The 22,136-nt window shown below is 48.2% G+C and overlaps 1 protein-coding gene across 6 annotated transcripts in view; it reads right to left on the bottom strand.

The window, feature by feature from the left end:
- Positions 1-13,779: 13,779 nt before the first annotated feature.
- HEPH (hephaestin) overlaps positions 13,780-22,136 on the bottom strand; it is a 28,426-nt gene continuing 20,069 nt past the window's right edge. For all 6 annotated transcript variants that reach the window (XM_054839081.1, XM_054839078.1, XM_054839079.1 and 3 more), the window contains 4 exons: positions 21,068-21,207; positions 20,565-20,727; positions 19,395-19,427; positions 13,780-17,847 (listed from right to left, as the gene is read on the bottom strand). In XM_054839081.1, coding sequence (XP_054695056.1) covers positions 17,603-17,847; positions 19,395-19,427; positions 20,565-20,727; positions 21,068-21,207 — 581 coding nt within the window. In that variant the 3' untranslated portion in view covers positions 13,780-17,602. The remainder of the gene's footprint in view (positions 17,848-19,394; positions 19,428-20,564; positions 20,728-21,067; positions 21,208-22,136) is intronic.

The raw sequence follows: 22,136 nt of genomic DNA, 5'->3' as shown, positions 1-22,136 counted from the left end.
CGCTCCTAGTTGTGGCCGAGGGCCAATTTCAGCCTACAAATCCTACGTGTCACCTGGAGAGATCATCATCTTCCCTTTGGCCCGGACCGGAGACGCGATGCAGGCTGCGCAGCTGGTGCTTTCAGCACGGGCGGTTCGCTGGGGGCAGGCGGCCGCCCTCGCTCGGCCGGCACCGCAGGGACGCTGCCGCTGCACCTGCAGCCCTTGTGCGAGGGCAAGGCTGCGGCAGTTTATCCCCGCTTACCTCTGCGGAGAAGCGGCATCGGTAAACAAAGAGGTAAATGAATCGTGTAGCGAGAAGATGCTCAGCCAGAAAGGGAGTGGGTGGAGCAGAGTTTATTTAGTCATGCCAAAGTAAACATCACTAATTACTTTCAGGTCCTCCTTGAAGTACTGTGATTTCTTTTCGGTGGAATAGATTGCCTTTGAGGTATACAGACACTACAGAGTTTTAGTGTCTTTTCATCACAGAGGAAAAATAAATAATTCCTCTTTGTAGGGAAAAATGTGAAAGAAAGGTGCTGGGAACGGACTGTCTATCTGCCAAGTTACTTCATTAAATCTGTCTGAAACAGTACTTGAGCTTTTATTCTCACAGCTTTCCTGGGAGGCAGTGAAATACAATTCCCCTTCTGCAGACAGACGACAGGGACGGGTGATCAGGCGACCCAGGACACCGATGCTTGAGTTAGGAGCCGAAAATGACGACTTTGGGTATGCTGGACCAGGCTTTCTGGAGTGCAGACTGACGTACGAGCATCCTGTAAAGACATCCACAGAGAAGTGGTGGCAAGGTGAGGAACTGCACGACCTGGTGATCCAAATGCTGTACTATCATGGATGGGATTTTGCAAACGTAACTGAAAGGAGCCACGCACAGCACCCCACATGCTTATCCTGAAACACCTACAGTACCCAGTTCTGCAGCCTGGAAACAGCACCAATCTTTCTGATATTTTGTGCCAAGAGACCTTTGAGTATGCTTCCTACTTACCTTTCGCAACAGCCATTTAATTCAGCACAACCCTTTGACGTTTAGGAGGAGTGTGACCCTTTGCCACCCAGAGCCTCCCTGCGAGCGCATTCCCCGCGGGCCGTCAGAGCTGGACCACGGCCGCTCTCCATCCTCAGAGGGGCCAAACCCTCCAGCGCCCGCTCCCCTCGGTCACTCGCAGCCTTCCTCATCGCGGCAGGGCTACTGGTGAAAGCAAAAGTCTCTCTGTTGAATTTCTTCTCGGAGGAGTTTGTGTTTGTACCAGCTCACTTGTTCAGGGGTCTTTGGAGAAGGGGATGTGTGTAACTTAGCACGTTTTATTGCCATAAACACCCTTGCACTAGATATCCAGCACCATTTCTGAGAGGGGACTCAGCTCCGAGGAACCCCCTTCTGCTCCTTTTCTGGAGCCCAGTCTTGGTCAGATGCGTGCCCCTTGCCTGGAGAGGGGGAGAACTTCCCAAATCAAGAGTGGGAGTCAGCTCTGGCCAACCGCCTCGATAAAGCTCGGTACGAATGTACCTGACAGGCTTTCCATGACTTCTCTAATGTATCTGCAATTATTTCTAATTCAGTGTGCCAGACATACAGCAGAGATCAGCTGTAGTACATATAGGTCATCCACAGCAAAATGCTCCAGTGGATTATAGGCACATAATTCTAAGCAGTGAGAAAGTACCAAATTATATTCTAAAATTTCATGTTATTTCCTATTTCCTGTGACTATCAAATGGCTGTAAAGTAAAAACAAGGTAAAGTAACAGAGGGACACGCTGTCAGTTCAGGACATGACATTCGACATGTGCTAATCCAGGAGACTTGCTCTTGACGAGGAAGATTTGATTGATATAGCAGGGACAAGACGTACAGAGGAGGCAATCGCCGGCAAGGCGACGTGGCAGCTGCTGATCACAGTCCGTCAGGAGGTGGAAACGAGCGTTACCAGGTCCGGGTAACGCTGTGGGTTGTTCCCCGTGCAGAGGATTCAATAGCAGGAGAACAAGCCAGACAGGCTGCTCTGGAGCCAAGTCCCACTGGCAGAGGTAGGCGAGTGGCTGCGGAAGCTTCTGTCCTGCCTTTTTTTCCCTTAGTTTGAAGGAAACGCCTCTGGGAGCGGGGGAAGATGCACTAGGCTAAAAACTGCTCTGAAGTCGCTGAAAAGTAACCAAAAAACCTGCTAATCTCATTTTACTAGTAGCTACAAATGTGCAAGTGGGAACCGAGAGCCCGGCTCCTTGATTAAGTCACGCAGAAGATAAAATATTATTTGAAAGGAAAAGTGAGATAGCCTTGAAAGGCTTCTGAAGGCAGGGATGAGACGAGCCTTGAAATACACAGTTGCAAGGCCCCTCCTTGAACAATAGCTTGCTTTTTCAGCAAGCGAGCAGAGAACAGGTAGTGTTCTGCAGGTTATAGTCATGTTCTGAAAATACTTGTTTTTCACTGAAAACCTGAATGGAAGCCAGGACATAAATGTAATCAATGCCAATCTGGGGTTTTAGCTGTGGACAATAAACTTTACCCCATTTAATTAAATAATTTAAAAAAAACCCTTTTTTTTCCTTAGGAAGCCAATATTTCTCTACAAAACCAAAGTTTTCAGCTTCAGACTCTCGGGCCAGACTGCGGTCACTGAGCTTTGCTGCCAGCTCAGGAGGCTCTTGCTACGGAGCTGGAGGCAGCAGATGGCTTCGGGGGCACAGCCCTGTGCAGGGAGCCCATCTTTCAGGGCAGAAAGTCACAGCAGAACAACAGCGAAGCAGAAAACGGCCTCGTCTGAGGCACACGGAGTCAGCTCTGGAAGAAGCTCACGCTGCGACAGCGTTCCTTACCTTCACCTGACCAGTGCTCGTCTGATCTGCAGCATCCTTTTACGTCTCCTCCAGCCCAGGCCTCTTCCATCTTCATAATATCCACAGTCTCTTTCAAGGACTCTTACTCATTCTGGGATTTTTTTTTTTTTTTTCCTCCCAAGTATCTCAGTGCTTCAGGGGCTAAGTTTTTGAAACACTGACGACTATTCCAGCTTGGGTTAGTTTGCATTCATGTTATGAAGAACATTTCTTGCATTCAGTCCCTTCTCTTTTCAACTGCACTGCATTCAACTCTGCTCCAAGAAAAGCAGAATTAGCTAATGCTTTATTTTCTCTCCTTAACATGACCACCACATTCCCAGCTGCACTCACTAAAATTCCTGGCTTTCAAGGAAAAAAAAAAAAAAATTCTACATCTACCATTTCCTTTAAAGGCTAGATGCTGCATTCACAGTCCTGAGTGATCTATGAACCCCCACACCTCTTTTCAACATCCAGAAATTCAGGGACGGAGGCACCACACGGTCCAGAAGGCAAACCTCACCCCTGCAAACCGGCGTTCGGAGATGAGGGCACTGGCGGCAGGACGAGCCCTTTCCCGAGAGGGACATCTCCGACTCTGCTCCACACGGCTCGCTGGCAAGCGGCAAGCTTTACATCCATGTTTTTTACTTCGGCGCTCAAAAACCGAGCGCCAAGCAAGGGCCTGTTAGCTGGAGAAAAAACTGGCAGGATGACTCCGCAAGCGCCCTTCTGCCTGCCCCGGCAGCGGGGGGGGCAGCTGGTTTTTAAGGGGTTGTTGACCACCTCCCAGCTAAGTTTGAGCACCTATCACCCTCCGCCTAAGCATCTCTTTACAGATATGTAAGCCAATTGCGGGAATCAAAATAAAACCCACAGCTTCGCTTCTGCACCTGAGCAAAGCTTTATGTTTTTTAACAACCCATTTCTCACACCGATCCATTTCGGAGTGCAGCCCAACCGTAGCTGCATCAGCTGCACAAAAAACCACGTTAATACGGTACAAGAATGAGCTGAAACCTCCTGAAATTGCATTGTTATGTAAAATTACACAGCTGCTACCTTCTCTCTGCAATATCCTAGCTTTCTTCTTCCTTGCCTCTGGGAGCTTGCTGCCTCTTTTGCCTCATTTGGGGCAAAGCCAGGCGGGTCGCATTAGCGGCTAGCTCAGAGAAACCAAGTTAGGGAAAGCTGAAACGCAGAGCCTGAAACACATTTGCTCAGTTCTGGCCCTGGGTGCTACGGCAGGACGCGTTCTCAGAGCTGTTCTCCCTGGGCGGGAGCAGGCATTTCCCACACGACTTGGGGGGCAGGAGCCGGCAGCCCCCCGCTCGTCCCGCAGCCCCAACCAGGCAGTTCCCATCCCGAACCACCTGGGCCAGAAGCCCGCAGGGACCCGAGGAGGAACCCGATGCGTGCGTGGGAGCAGGAGCGGGGACGCAGGAGCGAGCCAGCCCAGGAGTTAGCTGGTGCCTGCTGCAGTGCGCGGAGCCCTCTGCCCACCGCTGGGCATTTCTGCGGTCCCTCCGCCATCGCCTCCATCCATCTCAAACTTTTCCCTTTAAAGCCTTTCTTGAAACTCTCTTAATTCCAAGTAACTGGTATCTTGAAGTTCTTGGCGATACAGCAAATCGCTAGTGATCAGCAGAGTAGAAGGGATTGTCTCGTTTTTCTCCGCAGCACGCACATATTCAAGAGGAGTTACTTGGAAGTGAGTGAAAGAACAACAGATAAGCACCCGTGCTTACCTATTTCTGTGCAACGTGATCTACAAGAGCGAGTGGGGAAAAAAATATCCCAGAGGCTCCCTTGTACCTTGACCAGCTAAAATAAGTAAGTGACAGGAAGAACATCTTCATGTTGTGTTCCCTGTGAATCAGGAGACAGCTCAGCAAGACCATTAGCAAGCTCTGAACTATTCACTGTCCTGGAAGTAACTAATGTAACAATAAAGGCAAAAATGTTCCGAGAGATAAATAAAGCCGTTCTTTTTCTTTATCAGGATGTTTTAAAAGGCTAAGGACTGAGTCACTGAAGACAGCAGTCCATTGGTGCAGGGAAGCACACGGTAGGGAAAGAAGAAAGTGACCGAGTCAAACTATCCTGAAGGTTTTGCTTTGTGATGCAGTCTGACAAGACCTCATATGCCTCCAGAAAGCATTTTTTAAGATAGCGTCATTCATTTCTTTAATGCCAGTGAACTTCAAACAGGAATGATGGCCACTGGAGCTGCAGTCATCATCATCACAACCAATTTCCTACAAAGACTACAATTGTGTCTAGGAATTCATGAGGCTCTCAGCTTGGGAGAAAGGCTTGAAAGGAGGGCACTGCAGAAAAAGAAATAAAGTTTGAGATTGTATTATATCTTTCCTAACAGTCAGAATTTAAAGAGAAATATAAAAATCTCTGGGAGAGTTCCTCTGTGGGAGGTTTCCCACACACACTACGCCTTCCTATGTTTTCTCCTTCTTGCTGCTGGTTACTTAATTTAAGGAACTTATTTTCAGGTTGACTGTCTCAGGCATTAAACACCCGCAGACGCTTCTTTGAGGGTCTACATTCCATTTGTTCATCAACGGATCATACAGCAATCGCAGCTGTCCTGCAATCAGCAGGCAGAGATTTTGGGGAGCCCGATAATCCAAGTTACAGCTGTTTCTCCCCATTCACTGTTTGACTCATTACAACTTTGCAGGCCTGTGGTGACTTTGGAGTCGGTACACGAGGTGATTGAGGGGGGAACAAGAGCAGAGCTGGCCAAGGTCACAAGGCACTCACCTTCCAGAGAGGCTCCCAGGCGCCGGGTCTCTGCAAGCTCATGGAAGAGAGAGGAACTTGCTTTCAAACAAACAGGAACCACGTGCTTTTACTCTGAAGGAACGCTCCCACAGCCCGAGCACTTGAGGAGCTGCTTGCCACCAAGCAAGGCTCCTTTGATAAAATTGCCAGCTAATTATTCATCTCCCTAAAACAAGCACCTGGGACTCTGCTTAATGCCTTAGACCAAGAACAGCTGTGACTGTGTTAACGGCAGCACAAGCTGCAGTCCTACCAACAACAAGGTGGGTTTGGGAAGGCAGAGCACCCTGCCCGCAGCCTGGGAGCCGCTCAGAGGAGCGCCGGGTCTGCCTCGCGGGGCACTGCCGGGATGCTGCCACGGAGCTGGGCGCCCGGGCGTCCCGCTGTAACGCGGCGCTGCTGCTGGCACCAGGAGGTGGTCAGTAGAAGGAGGGTCACCTGGAGGGAGGTGGTTTATGTACTCACCCTCCTGTATGGCTTTCCTTTAGCTCAGCTGAGTGGAAGATGTCATTTGGGAGCACAAGTCTAGTTTAAGTGGTATCTCAGCAGCTCAAAAGGTGCTGACCAAAGACTAAGCCGAAATACAGACAGATGCACCTGATTTCACAAAAGTAGCTTAGAGGCAAAAACTGTTATTCCCGTCTTTAGCTCTAATCCTGAGCCCTTTGAAATGAACGACATTCTTATTGTCTATGTGTTCCTAAAATTTCCCAGAATTTATCCCCATGAAAGAACAAAAATAATAATCTGTTTAGGAACAGGATGTCTCGTTTCATACACTCAAAAAACCAGCACCTCTAACACTGGCCAAAAAAGGTTTTATGTGGCTGGCCACACCAGGGTGTATCTGATTTGCACGTAAATCTTACCTCCAGAAGGTATTATGAATTTGTAATTATAGACAATCTGAAGCAAAGTAGCCCTGGGTTACATCCAAACTTCTCCCAAGCTGGGCAGAGGGTTCTGTGCCTGGCAGTGTTTTAAACCCCTTCAGCCAACTTAACAGGATAATGCTCAACCAACCTTCAGAGTCTCGAATGGAAGAGGCTATTAGCGCAAAGTTATTATTACCAGCAACAGCATCTTAAGTTGCTGAACTTCAGATGCTAGTACAGAACGTCTCCATAATTAAATATCGGCTCTTTCTGAGTCATATTGGAAAATCTGCTGTGAGTCAACATGAAGCAAAACAACAAGCCCTGCAAACAAAGGATGCCTTTTTATCCCACGATCCGTGGCTGTGCCTTGACATGTGTTGGGCAGTACGCTTCTGGAGCAAACGCGAAGCAGCTAGAATGGCTGGAAGGTACGGCAGTAATAATCATAAGCAGCTGGCCAAGTTTTCAAGAACATTGAGAAGATCTCTGTGTATGTGAAAAAAAATAATCAAAGAAAGTACTTCTGTATAAACATTTGGTTAAGGATTTGTTTGTTTTAGTGCCTTTTTGCTACAGAACAAGCAGGCCAAGTGAAGACACCACCAGCCCTGAATTTCTTGCCTCCCCCTTGGTCAGTCTGTTACTAATTAGCATCTCGGACAATAATGATTTTTTTCTCTGTTTTCCACGCAGCCAGATTCTCAGAGCTGAAACACGGGGCTCGGGAGGTGTGCTGACGTCTGTGCTGAATGCTTTGACGTTCTCGGCGCGTGAGGACTATCAGCACAAACCAAGATGTTTTGATAGCGCGTTGGGAAGGTCTGGGGAGGGGTTACCCAGGACTGGTGACTGACCGTGCCCCCCGCCAGACCTAGAAGACTCCTCAGGAGTAGGTCAAGCACCAAGCCACGATGGTGGGTGAGGAATCTGGCTTTCCCGAGCCGCTCATTGGTGTCCGATCGCTTTCTAGGAGTCTTTATTTTATGTTTTGAAGGGGAATCCTTGGTTTTCTCCGCGCATGGCTTGTTAGAAGTTTCGGGTTCTTGCATCCGGTAGCTCACGACATCTTGCCAGCAGACAACAGAGCAGGTCACCATGTGGGTGTCTCATGGAGGCAGGAGATAAATTAAAATCACTCGTTAGGAGAAGTTTACCTGGAAGCCACAGGGACAAAGTGCAATTTGTATTCCTGACTGCAGCTCCTCCGGGACTGTCCTTCCCTTCCGCAGCCCCTGCAGACTCTCCCTCCGTTACTTCTCTACGTTCTGCCTCTCTGAACCGTGCTCCGCAGACTTAGCTGGTCGCATCTTGCCACAGCCAACTGACTGTTGCTGTAACGCATAACGAGGGAATGCCAGGGAGGAGCTCACTCAGCAGCACAGAACCATTATTTCTGTATCTTCGTAGTGGTTTAGCACCAAAGTGCCAAATGCTACAGGTGGATGACCTACCGAAAAGATTCTTTTTTATCATATAAAGCAAACAAGAATCTCACAGAAGCCCAGGGGAGTTCTGACACCCCCAGGATCGTGGTAGGGACATCACTGTTGCCTTTCCATTCCACAGGATGAAATTTATTTTCCATTGCCTTAAGGCAAAGCATACAGGAACCCCTGACTCTCCTCCATTCAGTTCAGTAATTGATATATTTTTAGCCTACAGAAAGCAGGGCAGTCACCTTCGCCTTGCGGTCTAGGAACAGACCCCAGCAAGGTGCAGGTGAACACAGGTAAACCCTCAGGGGGTCTTCATCAGACTCCACCTCCCCCAGTCTGCTCCCCCCCCGCGTCTCGGGCACAACCTCCTGAGTGAGCTTTCAGTCGCTATTTTGGGCAGAGCGTTCCGGTCCGTAGCTGCTTTCCTAGGAGGTGCGCACGGGCTGCTTTGTGCAAGTGAGATGGGTCTGGGTAGGCTTTCGCGTTAGGATTGGTTTTCAGGTAATGGAGCAGAAATTTCTAACTCCATGGTTACCTTTTTGGCAGCAAGTATTTCGTACGCTTACAGTCTTACCGTCAAGCAGCATGAAATCTCAGCCGCTGCCAGAGCCTGGAAGCCTGCGCAGCGCTTGTTAGAACACGTGCTTTGCCATCCCAGCCCGATCACGCAGCAGCGCCTGGAACTGGCATGGGCTGAGCAGAGAGGAGCGAGCCTCGGAAGCCGTTGCTTTTCGAACTTCTTTTAAAAGACTTTTTAACAGCAAAGAAAGCGCATAGCTTGTTGCGTAGCTCTTAGCAAAAGGAATTATTTTTTACACGCTCATTTGCAGTCAGCCATGGGCTGAAATGGCTGAGAACAAACTGCAGGTTCCCCGGCTTCTCTGAACATTTATGAACGACACTGGTTTCTGCATTAAGGACTCTAAAAGCAGCTGCCAGAATAAATATGTATGGCTTCCAGGTGAGCTGACGAACTCTCATTGTGTTTGCAAAGCAGCGAGGAACACGTGAGAAAAATGCCTAATTATCCCCGCTGTACTGCGGGATGGAGACAAAAAACGGGTGAGTGAATAAACCTGGGGCTTCATCAATCCAATCTAGACTTAAAACTTTCAATTTAAGTAACAGCTAGATAAGGACTGAGAGCTTAGCCATCAAGAGGCCACAAATTATCTACTTTTCAGACATGGGAAAGAGACTCCATGTCAGCAATTGTTTCAGAGCTGTTAGAGGAACTAGTCTTGTAGGCGGAAGGTGGTTCTTTTTTACAGAATTTACTTGGTTCCTCCAGAGCAGTGTTCATGGCATAAATCACCAACCCTGGTTTCTCTGAACATGTGCTTTAATAACTTGCTGGACACCATGAGAGCACACGTGCACGTCCTGCTCCATCAAAATCACCATCCGCTCTACTGACTCCAGACCCTCTCAGTTGTCTGGAAGCGTCCGGTCACGAATAGGCACCTAACGCATAATTGAGGTGAGTCTCATCTTCCCCTGATTAACAATAGAGACTTCCCGAATATTTTCAAGATCCAGATGTGGCACTGTCATGGCAACACACTTTTAAAACAAACATGCTATTTCTCTAAGATTCACAATTTAGAGAGAAGAGGCAGTAAGCCTTGACATTGCAAACGACCCAAAGAACCAGCTCGCCGGGAGCGCGTAGAGCATCAGGAGACCGTGGGAGAGGCAGTCAGTGACGCAGATCCTGGTGGGTACGCAGGGATGGAACCCATAAAGCAGCTGCTGATACGAAGCAGTGCTGAGGCAGTGAGGTTAGAGGGAGTTGGTTAAATAAAGTAGAAAGCAGCCTAAGAGAAAAGGATTAATAGGAAACTCATAATGGACCATGCTTGCATAACTAAAGAGCTGCCAGAGATCACAGACCAACTGTAGTAGTTGTTTGGCTCGGGACACAAGTATTTGATGATTACTGAATTATTGTTTGCAAGACTGATTGAATATAGGCAAAATCTGAGAAGGTGTTTGGTTTGATGAGGTTTTATTTGGGCAAAATTGAATGAGAAGAATTTTAAATCTTGGTTCCATTTCACCTGACTATTCAAAATCCACCAAATTATGATACGGTTTTTGCACCAGCAATACTGACGTTCCCCTGGGTAAGAATGAAATGGCTGGCTCTAACACAGCACGAAACACCAGCATCACCTATTTCTATTTAAATTAGGAAATAAAGGTGGTGGTCTTCCCTGTGAGGGTGCTGAGGCCCTGGCACAGGGTGCCCAGAGAAGCTGTGGCTGCCCCTGGCTCCCTGGCAGTGTTCAAGGCCAGGCTGGATGGGGCTTTGGGCAAGCTGGGCTAGTGGAGGGTGTCCCTGCCCACGGCAGGGGTGTGGAACTGGGTGGGCTGGGAGGTCCCTGCCCACCCAAACCATCCTGGGATTCTAAACTAGTAGCAATTTATTCCGGAAGCCTTGTGTAAGCTCCTTATAGTCCCTTAGGTTATAGCACGTAGGCATCAACCATTATTTTAACCACACTGGTGCCCCTGGGCATTTCCACCCATCGCGTTACCGTGGCTGAGCTGAATCATTCAAGACTCCTTTCCCCAGCACCCCCCCACTTCTGTTGTGAGCCTTGTAACCAGTCTTCAGGCTTTTAACAGGATTGAACACCATGACTTACCCTGACAGTGATTTATCCAAGTTTCTCAAAGAGATAAAAGACGTGGCCTTGTCTCCCATCCCGAATCACTGCTGACAGTGATTGGATGCTATGATGGATGATCAGCCTTTGGGGAATTTGCTGGCTAATGAAACACTGCAATCAGTTTTATCAAACCTTTGTACAGCTTCACCCAAGGGAAATCACATAACTCAGCCATGACACCAGCAGCAGCTTTCCCAGAAGGTTTCCTTTAAAGCAACAGTAAAACCTGGTATTTATGCATCTACAATTTGCAATCTCACAGTGAACCCTCCAGCCTGCGGGTCCCATCCATTCTAGGAAGAGAACAGCACCCACGAGGAAGCCATTTCTGACCTATGCACCTGGAATATTGACAAAGGCGTAAGAGTCGTGACTACAATACCCAGAGGTTGATTCATCACACACTGGGCTTCTCAGGCCGGCAATTAGCAGCGCCGAGGGACCCTGGCCGGTTCTTCCAGCCTAATTCCTGAAACACCTCCAAGCTGAGGATGTCTAAAGGCTGCGGAGAGAAAACCAAGAGCCACGAGCTATTCCGACACCGGACACACAGATCTTCAGACAGAGTGCGGATGGGTAGGGAGGTGTTGGGAGGAGCGTGGGCTCACCGGGAAGGGGCAGCCCTTGTGCTCAGACGACAGCTTCGCTTCAGGATGCTCCTTGGCACCTCCCAGAGGCTGCCTTGGTTTTGTGCCAAGGGCTGCAGAAAGGGGCAAACTCAAAACCAAGTCGTGGTAGGCTCTAGTCCTAGCCCAACCAGTTTACTACCTCCTTCACCTTGAGTAATTTTCAGGTATGAAAACAGACAACTGTATTCCTCCTGCCTTACGGTTTATTTATATGGCTAGCATTTTTAATAATGGATGTGCTTACTCTGTAAGTTTCAGATGACAGGAGGGATTAGCGACATCTCCCGAAATGCAAAAAGGTAAGAGACAGTGGGAAGAACTTGTGTCAAGACTTTAGTGACATCTATTCTTGGAATAGTTTCAGTCATACCTTGTAAAAAAATCAAATGAAACATTCCTGTAGCATCAAAACATCTTGTAAACTGAAGGGATAATTTCCATTTTCCATTGTGAACACCTTTTGAAAGAGTTCATAGTTTTGACATACATCTCCCTCAGGTTTTCAGAAATCAGAGTGGAATGCCTGTTTCAGTTTTACTGAAGCAAAACCTTTCAGTCAAGAAATGTGCATTGGCTTTTTTTTGTGAAATAAAAAGAGATTACATCTTAAAAGCATGACATACATGCCTTGAGAAATGGAAAATGCTCAACGCCTGCTCAGCTCTACATGGACTGCACATGTAAGAGCACGGCAAGACCTTTGTGCAGGACAGGAGATTCTCCACCAGCCACGGGGCTGGCAGAGGACGACGAGGACCCTCCTGGGGGTCTGTTGAAATACAACCATTTCAACAAGATGCTGTGCCTTGGGCCAGTGTAAAAGTGTACATGTGTCCGTAAGCATCTGTACACAGATTTACAGGCATGGTGTTGAACACCTAAGCCAAAGCGCAGATTAAATGAAACAGCAGCTCTCCCCCCAAGCAGAATGATTTCTTTTGCAGTGACAAAAGGAAGCAGAATTTTCTGGGGTCACATGCCAGTTGTAATCTACTGAACTGTATACTCACAAAGTATCGATGGAAGAAGGTTGAAGAATGTCTCAGTTCAAGGCAGCACTAACAAGTTCCTCTAGGCAAGCCAGAGCACCGCGGTGCGTACAGGTAAACGTGATCCAGCTAACGGGCCACCGCTTCAAACCCTCCTTCCTGTGACACTGGGGGGGTTCTGCTGTTTAACAAGTTGAGACTCTGTAAATTGGACTAGTTGCAATCCTTATGCTCAGCCTTGTTCGACAGAGTAGGTTTTGAAAAGCCCACCCCAATCGAACTGTAAATCACTCAGCCCACTACCCCCCAGCCACGGTGACAGCAGAGATCTGCGAAATCACTGATGGGTAAACACCAAACCTGGAGCAACTGAAGCTACAAGAGGGGCCCCACACCAGCAGCCTCTTCCACGCTAGGTTTGACTTAGGAGCTTTCTGCATTTTGCACCGACAAGCGGGGAAGGAGGCTCCTTCCTGCGGCACGGCCGTTTTGGACCCAGCCGCCGGCGCCAGGAGCCCGCGGGCAGGCAGGGACGCACCGTGCTCTCTTGGCACCCTGAGCTTTGGTTTCCTCTTGTTTCTCACAACGCGAGTCAGCCTGAGCAAAAGCAGATGGCTGTTCTTTGCTTACCTCTAAAGAGAAAGCTTTCATTTGATGAAAATAACCCCTGAATGTGTAAAATAAGGATCTGATAGGAAGGTTCTACAGGCAGGGTTTTCTGTAAGCTCCTTACAGGGACAGATTCCCAACTTCCCACTACATCAACGTCCTTCTGTATGCAAGGATAAGACATAATTTCTTTGTTATTCCTGATGACACCGAATAACAGAGAGCACTTCTCTCCCGCGCCCATCAGACACGCTGCCAGCAGCATCAGCGTTGCACGTATTCAACTGTCCCTTACGCAGCAGGATTTTTGCCCGTACCTCTTCCTCTAGGGCTCATCGAGGACAGGTGACTTGATCTCTCCCGTCCTTCTCACAGTTTAAGAACGCGGAATGAATCCTGTCTCTCAAGAACAGCAAAGGATATGAGGTTTATAAAGAACGCCTGCTGAGTAATAGATTTACTTTCCCCAAAACAGGAGCAAATTAACAAAAAAAAATTGATTTCCAAGACAGACTGTCTTTGAATTTTAACACCAAAAATGCTAATTTCCAGTAATGGCTGTTTCATCAATCACATGCCCAGTCCTGCTGTTCTCACATTGCCGGAATAGTCTGTGACTAAATCAATCAATTGTTTCTGAGACTAATGCTTTGGCAAGTTTGGTACCTTGTGTATGCGTATTGGCTTGTTCCTCTCTTCCATACAGACAGAAGCTGGAGACGAGCTTTTACCTCTACTCGCACCCATCCTCTGATTGCGGTCTTGCAGATCACCTTGTTTTGGCAAGGCTGTGCTTGAATTCCTTTCCCCAGACAGTATATATGCACATAGCTCCGGACTTACAGTCACTCCTACAATTTGCTGTGCCAACACAATTATAACCACTGTAAACAGCCCACACGGTGATTACATATAACAAAGCAAGCTGCGTGTTAAGCCACACATTATTTAATTCAGAACTAAAGACTGCATTACACCTGAAAGACATTCAAATCCTTTTGCTGACAGTTACTACTGTTAGTCTTTTTTTATGGTGTGCCTCAGGTTAATTTGATGTCAGTTTTTGCATTTTGAGGAAAAACAACAAAAAACAATCAAGACAGCGTTTCATACTTCACGCGCACATCCAAAAGGCACCCTGCTTTTGACTCGCGCATCTCTCACATCCCTGGGATGAGTGGGAGTACAAAGGAATGTCAGCTGAACACAGGCTCAGCCCTGACGTGGAGCGAGGACGCGATTGTCTGTCTGCTGAAGTAACATGGCTGTGATTGTGCCCGTTGCGGAGCAAGGCGACAGCACTAGTAACGGGATTTTCATCTCAGCCCGGCTGCAAACACCCAGCTGCTGCCATGTAAACGAGTAACTCGGGTGACTGCAAAGCTAAGACAGCCTGGAAGAGCGTGGGTAACTTTACATAGGTGAGTGATCATCTAGGTAAACTTCTGAAGAGTTTATCACACCTAATTGGGGACTAGGAAGGGTCACATTAGACCTGCAGACAAGGAGTGAACACAATAGGAAAGATTAGCTGCTTCTTACATTTATCCCATACGAAAGCCGAGAGACCAGTTCTTCCATGAAGATAAACCTGTTCTGGCCTCTTAGTGGCAGCATGGCTGAAAGTGGAGTGGACTTTTTGTTTTAAGCTTCCTATAGCATTTAACTATCTAAAAGCATGTATATGTGTATTTCTACCCTTCTGCCCCTATGAGCCGAGCCATGCTAATGGATTACACGAGCACCTCTAATCGCAGCGTGCATTACTGCGAACCATTTATCTTGAACCGCTACAGAACAGAGTTATACCTTAGCCAGTTTATTTTGCACTGGCAAAAGCAGCAGGAGCACTCTCATGATCTACTGCCTCAGCTCAGCACGAGAGCTGTCGCCATCCCCGCGTCTCCCCGTGGAGCAGCGGTGCTGAGACCCTGCTCCTGCCCACCTTGCTGTCTGCCTTCTTGAGCAGGGGACTCCTTGGTAGCCACACGTGCACCAGGGATAAGCACAAACAAGAGGCTGTAGGATGCTCAGACAGAGGGCTTGCTGCCAAAGCAAACACACATTTGTTCGCAGGCTCCAGCTCAGTCACCAGAACTGTGAAACATCATCTCCTCCTCGTACGCCCACCGGCTGGGAGAGCCAGCTTCTGATTAGAGGCAGTTGTGAAGTCGCTGATAAACTGTTCTTCGTCACAGTTTGTTGCAACAGAAAGTTTCAGCAAAATGATCTGTTTTGTCCAAAGCCTTCCCTTGAGTTTTCTCGGTCTGGGGTGGAATTGCTTATCAGAGGACGCAGTCCTCTCCAAAACAGCCACACTCCGCTGGGGTGTGGGCTCAAGAGCGCCCTGGCTACTCACGCTGGAAGAGAGAGAGACCTCTGCCAGTGAGGCTACACTTGGCCCAAAAAACACATTACACTGCAGGAATTTTGGCAGCCTGCTGTTTAAGGCACACGTGCAAACCTAGAGACCCAGCTCCAGCTGCATGCTGCCCCGCTTTGGAGCCAGCACCCAAAGCCGGGTCTGCTCCCAGCCCGCTTCGTGCCCTGGCTGAAGAACTGAAGAAAGGGCAACCTCCCTCTTCCTGCTTTCTTGAAGCAAGCAGATACATTTGCACTAACTTCTTTGTCTCACTGTGGGCTGAGAATGTTTTTGATCTACTTGTTCCACAAGCCAAAAGGGAACAGCCCTCCACCCCCCAAAAAAAAAAATAATAAAAAGGGTTTCCTGCTTGGTTCTTACTTCTGATGACATACATCGCTTCTAAAATTCACCTAGGACTGCTGGGCTTGTAAACCTCTGGTTTGCAACAACAGCTGAGCCAGGGTTGACAGTGAGCAGAGTGCCCATGTTCAGAGCATTCAACAGCCCTCCAGCTCCTCACCAGGCTTAATGAAGTGTAATGAAAGGAAATTAATGAGCTTTGTCTCCACTGCCAAAGGAAAGGGCGGGTGGAAATACGCAGGGACCCAATATGAATTGAGCATGATTAAGTATGTTATAGCTACTGTTCTAAATAAAATGGTGCTGTTATACCTAAATAGCCTACAGCAGTCCCTTGTCATTACAGCCATTTAGCTGGCTCTGCTTTAATTGCCTCTGAAAGCCAGCCAGAAAGGATTTCTTTTACGCCCTTACCAATTTAAAACCAGGGGCAGAAATATGTAAGCACTAACCTGCATCCATTTAGATAATGGGGATTGGGTGGGTGAGCCAGGAAGATAGATATTTTATAGGGAACCGCTTGGCACTTGACACGCAGGGCGACGCGACTGTGATGTGCGCGGGCACGGCCGCGCTGGAGGACGGCTGCCACAGCCTGCGGGTGGGCTGCAGAGCTGGGCTTAGTCCCGGGCTACGCCACCCACCCGCACAGCGTGGCTCCTGGCAGGCAGCTGTCGCTGTGAGAGCGGGTGCCAGGAGGTGCCCGACCCCAACCCAAAGGCACCGCCATGCCCCTGTCCCCTCCGGGCTCCGAGCAGGCTCCCCCAGCACCTCTCCCCATGGGGGCTGTCATTAGCAGCTGAGAGTTCAGCAGACAGCAACGCTCCACGAGCATTTATTTATCAGGGCTGGCCTCTGCATCTCTAACCCCAGTCATTCTGGGCTATCTAAAAGGCAAGGGTCCCCTCGTTACGGCGAGCGTTCCCTATCTCGGGCTGCACTACCTCATGCTCCTCGGGCTGCGGCTTATTGGCTCCACGCTGCTCAGTTCCACCGGCACTTTAGCTTTCTCCTTCACCGTTGCCACATTTGCCTGGACAAAACTGCCGTTGCACCACGACGGAGGAAGCACTCCTCGACATTTTCTGTCCCAAGCATAAACTCCAGCTCGCACAGGACTGAGTCTTTAGCTTGGCTCACAGCAGTAACGTGGCAACAGCTCAACTCTGGAGTAACTTCAGTAAAATGTATTTGAAAGAGAGAGCAAAGCACATCACAGAAGAGCACAGCATCCTTGTCCGTGTTGCACAAGGAGCTGTACAGGTGCTGAGGCACAGCCCTTCACGCGCAGACTGAGAACTGCGACGCAGGGAATTCACCAGGACGCTCCGCAGTGCTCGGAAAAGCTTCTCCCAGCACAAGACGCCAGGTGCCCGATATCAGAGCCCGTTGCCCAGGGTGCTGAGAGCAGCAGGATGCGTCGCAGCAGGGCTGACGGTGAGGCACAGCCGTTGTCATGGGCCTTGATGGAGCTCTCAGACACTGTGACATGTACTGTCCTGAATTTGCATCTATCCAATTACTCATCACAAAACAGCAATCCAAATCTAAATTAAGATTTTTTTCTTCTGTATTCTTCTTTGATTCACAAAAATGCAAAGATTACCTTCCTCCTTCAGATTAACTACTTTAAAGGCTCACAGTTTCCTGGGAGATAATTCCCAACTCAGCTCTGGCAATGGAGCAAGACTGGAATCTGGCCTAAGTTCGTCAGCTGGGAAAGACCACCAAGTGGAGTTGTTCTGGAGAGAAGAAAATAGGGAAAATGTCTCCTCTCTTTTTTTGGGGAAGAGGAGTATTTTAGAAGGACCTTGTTACTCATGTTACTTGTCTTCAGTCAGTTGTCAGATCTGGACGGACTTTTTCTTTACAGAGTACTGAGGAGAATACATGAGGAGGTCACAGCTCCAACTCTCCCTCCTTAGCTCCTAGAAGTCTAGCATACAATGGAAATGATCCCCCAAAATCTTTGCTGTGGACAACGATCCAGCCTCTGCTCCAAGCACACAGCCAGAATTCATACATGGCTTTTATAGCCCCGAAGTCTTTTGAGACACGAGTTTGAATCCATCATCCAGGATGGACCTCCGATTGCGTCGTAACCTCTTTTGTCTCTCGAGATAGATGACCACTCCCAGGAGGAGGCAGGCGACCAGGAAGAGCACCGTTCCTATAATGGCTAGGGCAAGGACTGTGGCCTCTATCTGCCCTTGAGCCAACTTAGCTCCAAAAAGCCGGATCTTCTCGGACTCATCCTTATCCTCGGATGGCAACTCTGAGAGGCAAATAGAAAGACAGTTCCAATGAGAGCCAGAAACACAACTGAAAGGTTCTGAGAAACATAAAAAGGAGCAAAAGAAAGACCCAATGCAGTCAAAGCAAGTCAAAGGAGACGGACCCTCATCCCTGAGGTCACACAGAAATTTGAGAACGAGTGGTTCTTTCCCTAATCCACTCCACCCCAGGACCTCACCACATGCCACAGCTATTCAGCCCAATCAGCTAACCATTGCTGTCCCCCTTCACGAGGGAGGTGAGCTGAGGTTGCGTGGGGACCCAGTGACTGGGCTAGGAACATACGGTCAGAGATGAGAACGAGCATCCAGAGCGGGGCTGCCGCGAGCTCCCCAGCCTGCTCCAAGCTCCCCCTGCACGTGGCTGCTGTCCTAACCACCGCTTCTCAGAGCGCACTTGCTCAGTCATGCCGGTGGCGAGTCACTTAAGATCCTGAGCGCTCTGTGCTTCCACGCAGAGGCAGCAGAAACCTTTTCAGAAAGGTAATGGGTAACAACTGTTGATCAAGGTTTTTGCCTGGTGAGCACACACAGGCTGATGCCCAAGTATGGTATAAAACCAAATTATTTAATACTGTCACTACTGCTCTGACACATTTCCTACTCCTCTTTACACCCATTTTGAGTGAGGAGAACATTGTTGGAAAGGAAATAGCTGAAAGATCAGTAGAGAAAGACTGAAGAGTTTAGGTAGACATCTGTATTTTCAGCTGGTCTGAGCTGGCTCTGAAGTCAGTTCAGCTGGATTTATTCACAGCAGCTGAAAAGTGGAGTTGTGGAGAAAGCTGAAAAATTGGGGAAAGAAATCACCACCATAAACTATTCACACTTTTACCCCAGAAAATTTTAAAGGGATCTTATCTACTACTCCCCTTCTACCTGGTGCTGCTCAACCAAATGTCTTCTCATCTGTTCTTTAAAACACCTGGAAGACCCAGGGCACGTGCTTAGGCTCTTCTGGTCTGTTTTTCCCCCCAACAAAAGGCAGACGTGCTTGTCTGCGTGCTGACTCGGTCCTTTCAGCTAGTAATGGTGACTGTGAAAGTTCCCTAAGTCACAGTCATTGACAGTCCAAGAAGGCAAGACAACTCATCTACGACGCCCCTTGGGTTTTGATTGAAAGGGGTAAGACAAATCACCTCCTTTGCAACACCCTCCTTTAAAACCCTTTGAAACTTTGCCAGTTTCTAAGCTTGCACTCTCCTCTGAAGAGGAATCCATACGTAACAAGTACAACAGGATGCGAGGCCACTAAACTTTTTCACCTAGCGTGATCAAACAAGCCTAACAAGCCTTATTTTTATCACGAGAGCACAGACACTCGGAGCACAGATAAACAACCCAGCCTGGAACCCTCCCTGTCATCCAGCAGCAGCCAGGCCTCCGCCGGACAGAGGAGAGGCTGTAAGCGGTGTTGGTGCTCCTCCCTTCTCCTCCTACAGACCTACATCTCCGCACTGATCAGAGACCTCCCTTCCTCCTCCGCCTCGCACACACACCGTAGTTAGCAGTGCAACACACACCGTACCTGGACTGTAGTTTATGACTTCAAGCGCCGGCTCTGAAAAGAAACAACAAGAGGGTGAGTGTTGGGCTGAACACGTAGAGGTCCAGAACACGGCACGTTTGGCAAGGACCAGATCCAGAAGCAGTACAGTCTTCCAGGGCTTGCAGGTTCTCTCTTCTCCTGTCAGTGTTTTCCCTCTCCGCATCACACCAAGAGTGTTTTTGTATTACCTCCTTCAAAGGCAGACCCACTCCCGCCACGCAGCCCGTTACGGCCTTGGAAAGCAAGGCGCAATCAAAGTCTGTGTGGTGGGCTGACCCCGGCTGGCAGGGCCACTCACTCACCCCCCAGCGGGATGGGAGAGGGAATCGGAAGGGTAAAAGTGAGGAAAAAACCCCCTTGTGGTTTGAGATCAAGACAATTTAATAAGTGAAGGGGAGGAAAAAAAAAAAAAAAAGAAAAAACCCCAAGTGATGCAAAAGCAATCACTCACCACCAGCACACCGATGCCCAGCAACAGCTACTTTGGAAAGACTCGCCCCCGTTTTTATTGCTGAGCATGATATTACGTGGCATGGAACATCCCTTGGTCAATTTGGGTCAGCTGTCCCTGCTGTGTCCCTTCCCTGCCTCTTGCCCACCCCAACCTACTGAGTGAGAAACAGAAGACCTTGACGCTGTGCAAGCACCGTTCAGCAACAGCTAAAACATCGGTGTGCTATCAGTTCTGGTTTGGTAACAATCTGAAACACAGCACTGTATGGGCTACTATGAAGAAAATTAGCTGCATCGCAGCCAAACCCAGTACAGAGTGTCACCCACTTTCCAATGTTTCCCGGTGAAACGAGAAGCTTTAGGATGTGCGTTTAGATCAGAGGTAATATTCTTAGTAAGAACAATTACTAGGTGATGGCTGAGCATTGCTTCTCAGACACAAGCTAAAATAAAACTCACAATAACAATGTAGGCAACGTAAACCCCAGAAACCATTCTGTTAATTCCAGCTGCAGGTATTACCATATGCAAAGGGAACATCTTAAATTAATAGTACTTAAGTAATTATCTGCTCAATTAACTGGCTGTTTATGGTATCTAAAAGAGTTCTAAGCATGATGCAAACACTCAGAATTTAGCAACAGCAGTAGAAAGTGCCGACATGTTTTACGGTAACAATCAGTGGTAACTCCCTACCTGATCTGGGTAAGACTTGGAAGAGGATCTCCATACCAGCATGAATATGATCAGACACATGACAGTGAAGCAGCCATGTCCCAGGGTTCCCAACCAACATCTCCACCATTTCAAAGGTCCCAGGGAACAGATCCACAACATCTGCTCTGTAGCTTTTGCCATTCTGTCAAGGGAAGGGAGGCTGTTAGCGTGCAGTGCTCTGCACATCTTTTCAGTGCTACTAGTTTTTAAAAGCTCAAAAAGATTTCAAAGAGCAGCTCCAGGGCTGTAGCTGGGAAAGCAAATGCAGTCTGGTAAAGTCTAATCCTAAGAAGGGTTAGCTAGGCACATCAGCACAATGAGGATGCTCAGTGAGTCAGATTTGGATGTGTAAAATCACATCCCTTTCCTAGTTGGGTGAAGTTGCTGTGAAGTCATTCAGGAAGTTCAAGTCCATCGGAGTAACGCAAAAGTGATGATGTCAGTGGTCAGTCTCTGCTTTATCATCAGCAGGACGTTCTTACCTTGTATATGAAGGTCTCGGCATGAAAATGGACTGTGTGGACATCAATCTCCTGACCCATTCCCAGCAGGTACCAGTTCACCCACTCACCCTGGAACATGGTCAGTCCAGGCAAGTTCGCGTAGAGCCTCCCATTGATGGCTGTGCAGTAAATAACATACAGAGAGAGAAGAAACGGCTGTTATTGAAATGGCAAAGATGCTGAACCATCTCAGAGGAAGAACATGCATGGCAAGTTAGATGCTACAAAGCTCACAGAGCAACCAGCGCACCAGCAGTTAGTGTCTTCCATACAACAGTCCCCCAAAAGGTTGGCAGTCTCTCTCCAGCTCAACTACTTATCCCCTCTGTTAACAGACAGGAAAAGCAAAGTGACTTGCATCCAAGGCCATGCTGTAGCTCAGCTCAAATAAATCTCAAAAACTACCTCTTGCTGAAAACCTGCTGTCAGCCAGCAGAGGCAGCTGTATCTAGAAGTCAAGCTGTGTAAAAATGGCCTTCTTAGCCCAACGCTAGGGAAATACGTATATATCTGTATACACACAAACCTCTGAACAATTTACTTGCTGAACAATGAAAACAAATTCTGCCAACAGGCAACCCTGCCATTCTGTGTCTCACGCTGGCTGTACACATTACGTGCTGATCATTTGTAAAATTGCTACATGGCAGGACTTTATTTCATAGTTAGCACAGCAAGAAGGAATATTGCTTTGACTGCAAATGCAGGAAAGGGACTGAAACAGTGAGTGAACAGTGAGCTGCATGCGATGGCACACGTGGAAACTTTCATGCTCAGATGGCAACAAAGGGAATAAGATGGAAAGAGACATGATCTGAGGATAGGAACACCGATGTTTCACTCCCAGATCTGCCACAGGTACCTTCTGTAGCCCAAAACAAGCATTCAACTTCAGTGAGCTGGTTTTGCTAGCTGTAATTATTGCATTAACAATTATAGCAATGGAGGTTCTTTATATCATCTGTACAACGACAGTAGTAATGATGGTACGTAATACAACTCTTCACTATTACTATCGCCACAACTGCCAAAAGAATTGTTTTGCTGA

The sequence above is a fragment of the Grus americana genome, chromosome 12, assembly GCF_028858705.1.
Source record: "Grus americana isolate bGruAme1 chromosome 12, bGruAme1.mat, whole genome shotgun sequence".
NCBI classification, from domain to species: Eukaryota; Metazoa; Chordata; class Aves; order Gruiformes; family Gruidae; genus Grus; species Grus americana.
The sequence above is the reverse complement of the archived record's forward strand: the minus strand, read 5'-3'. Positions and strand labels throughout refer to the sequence as shown.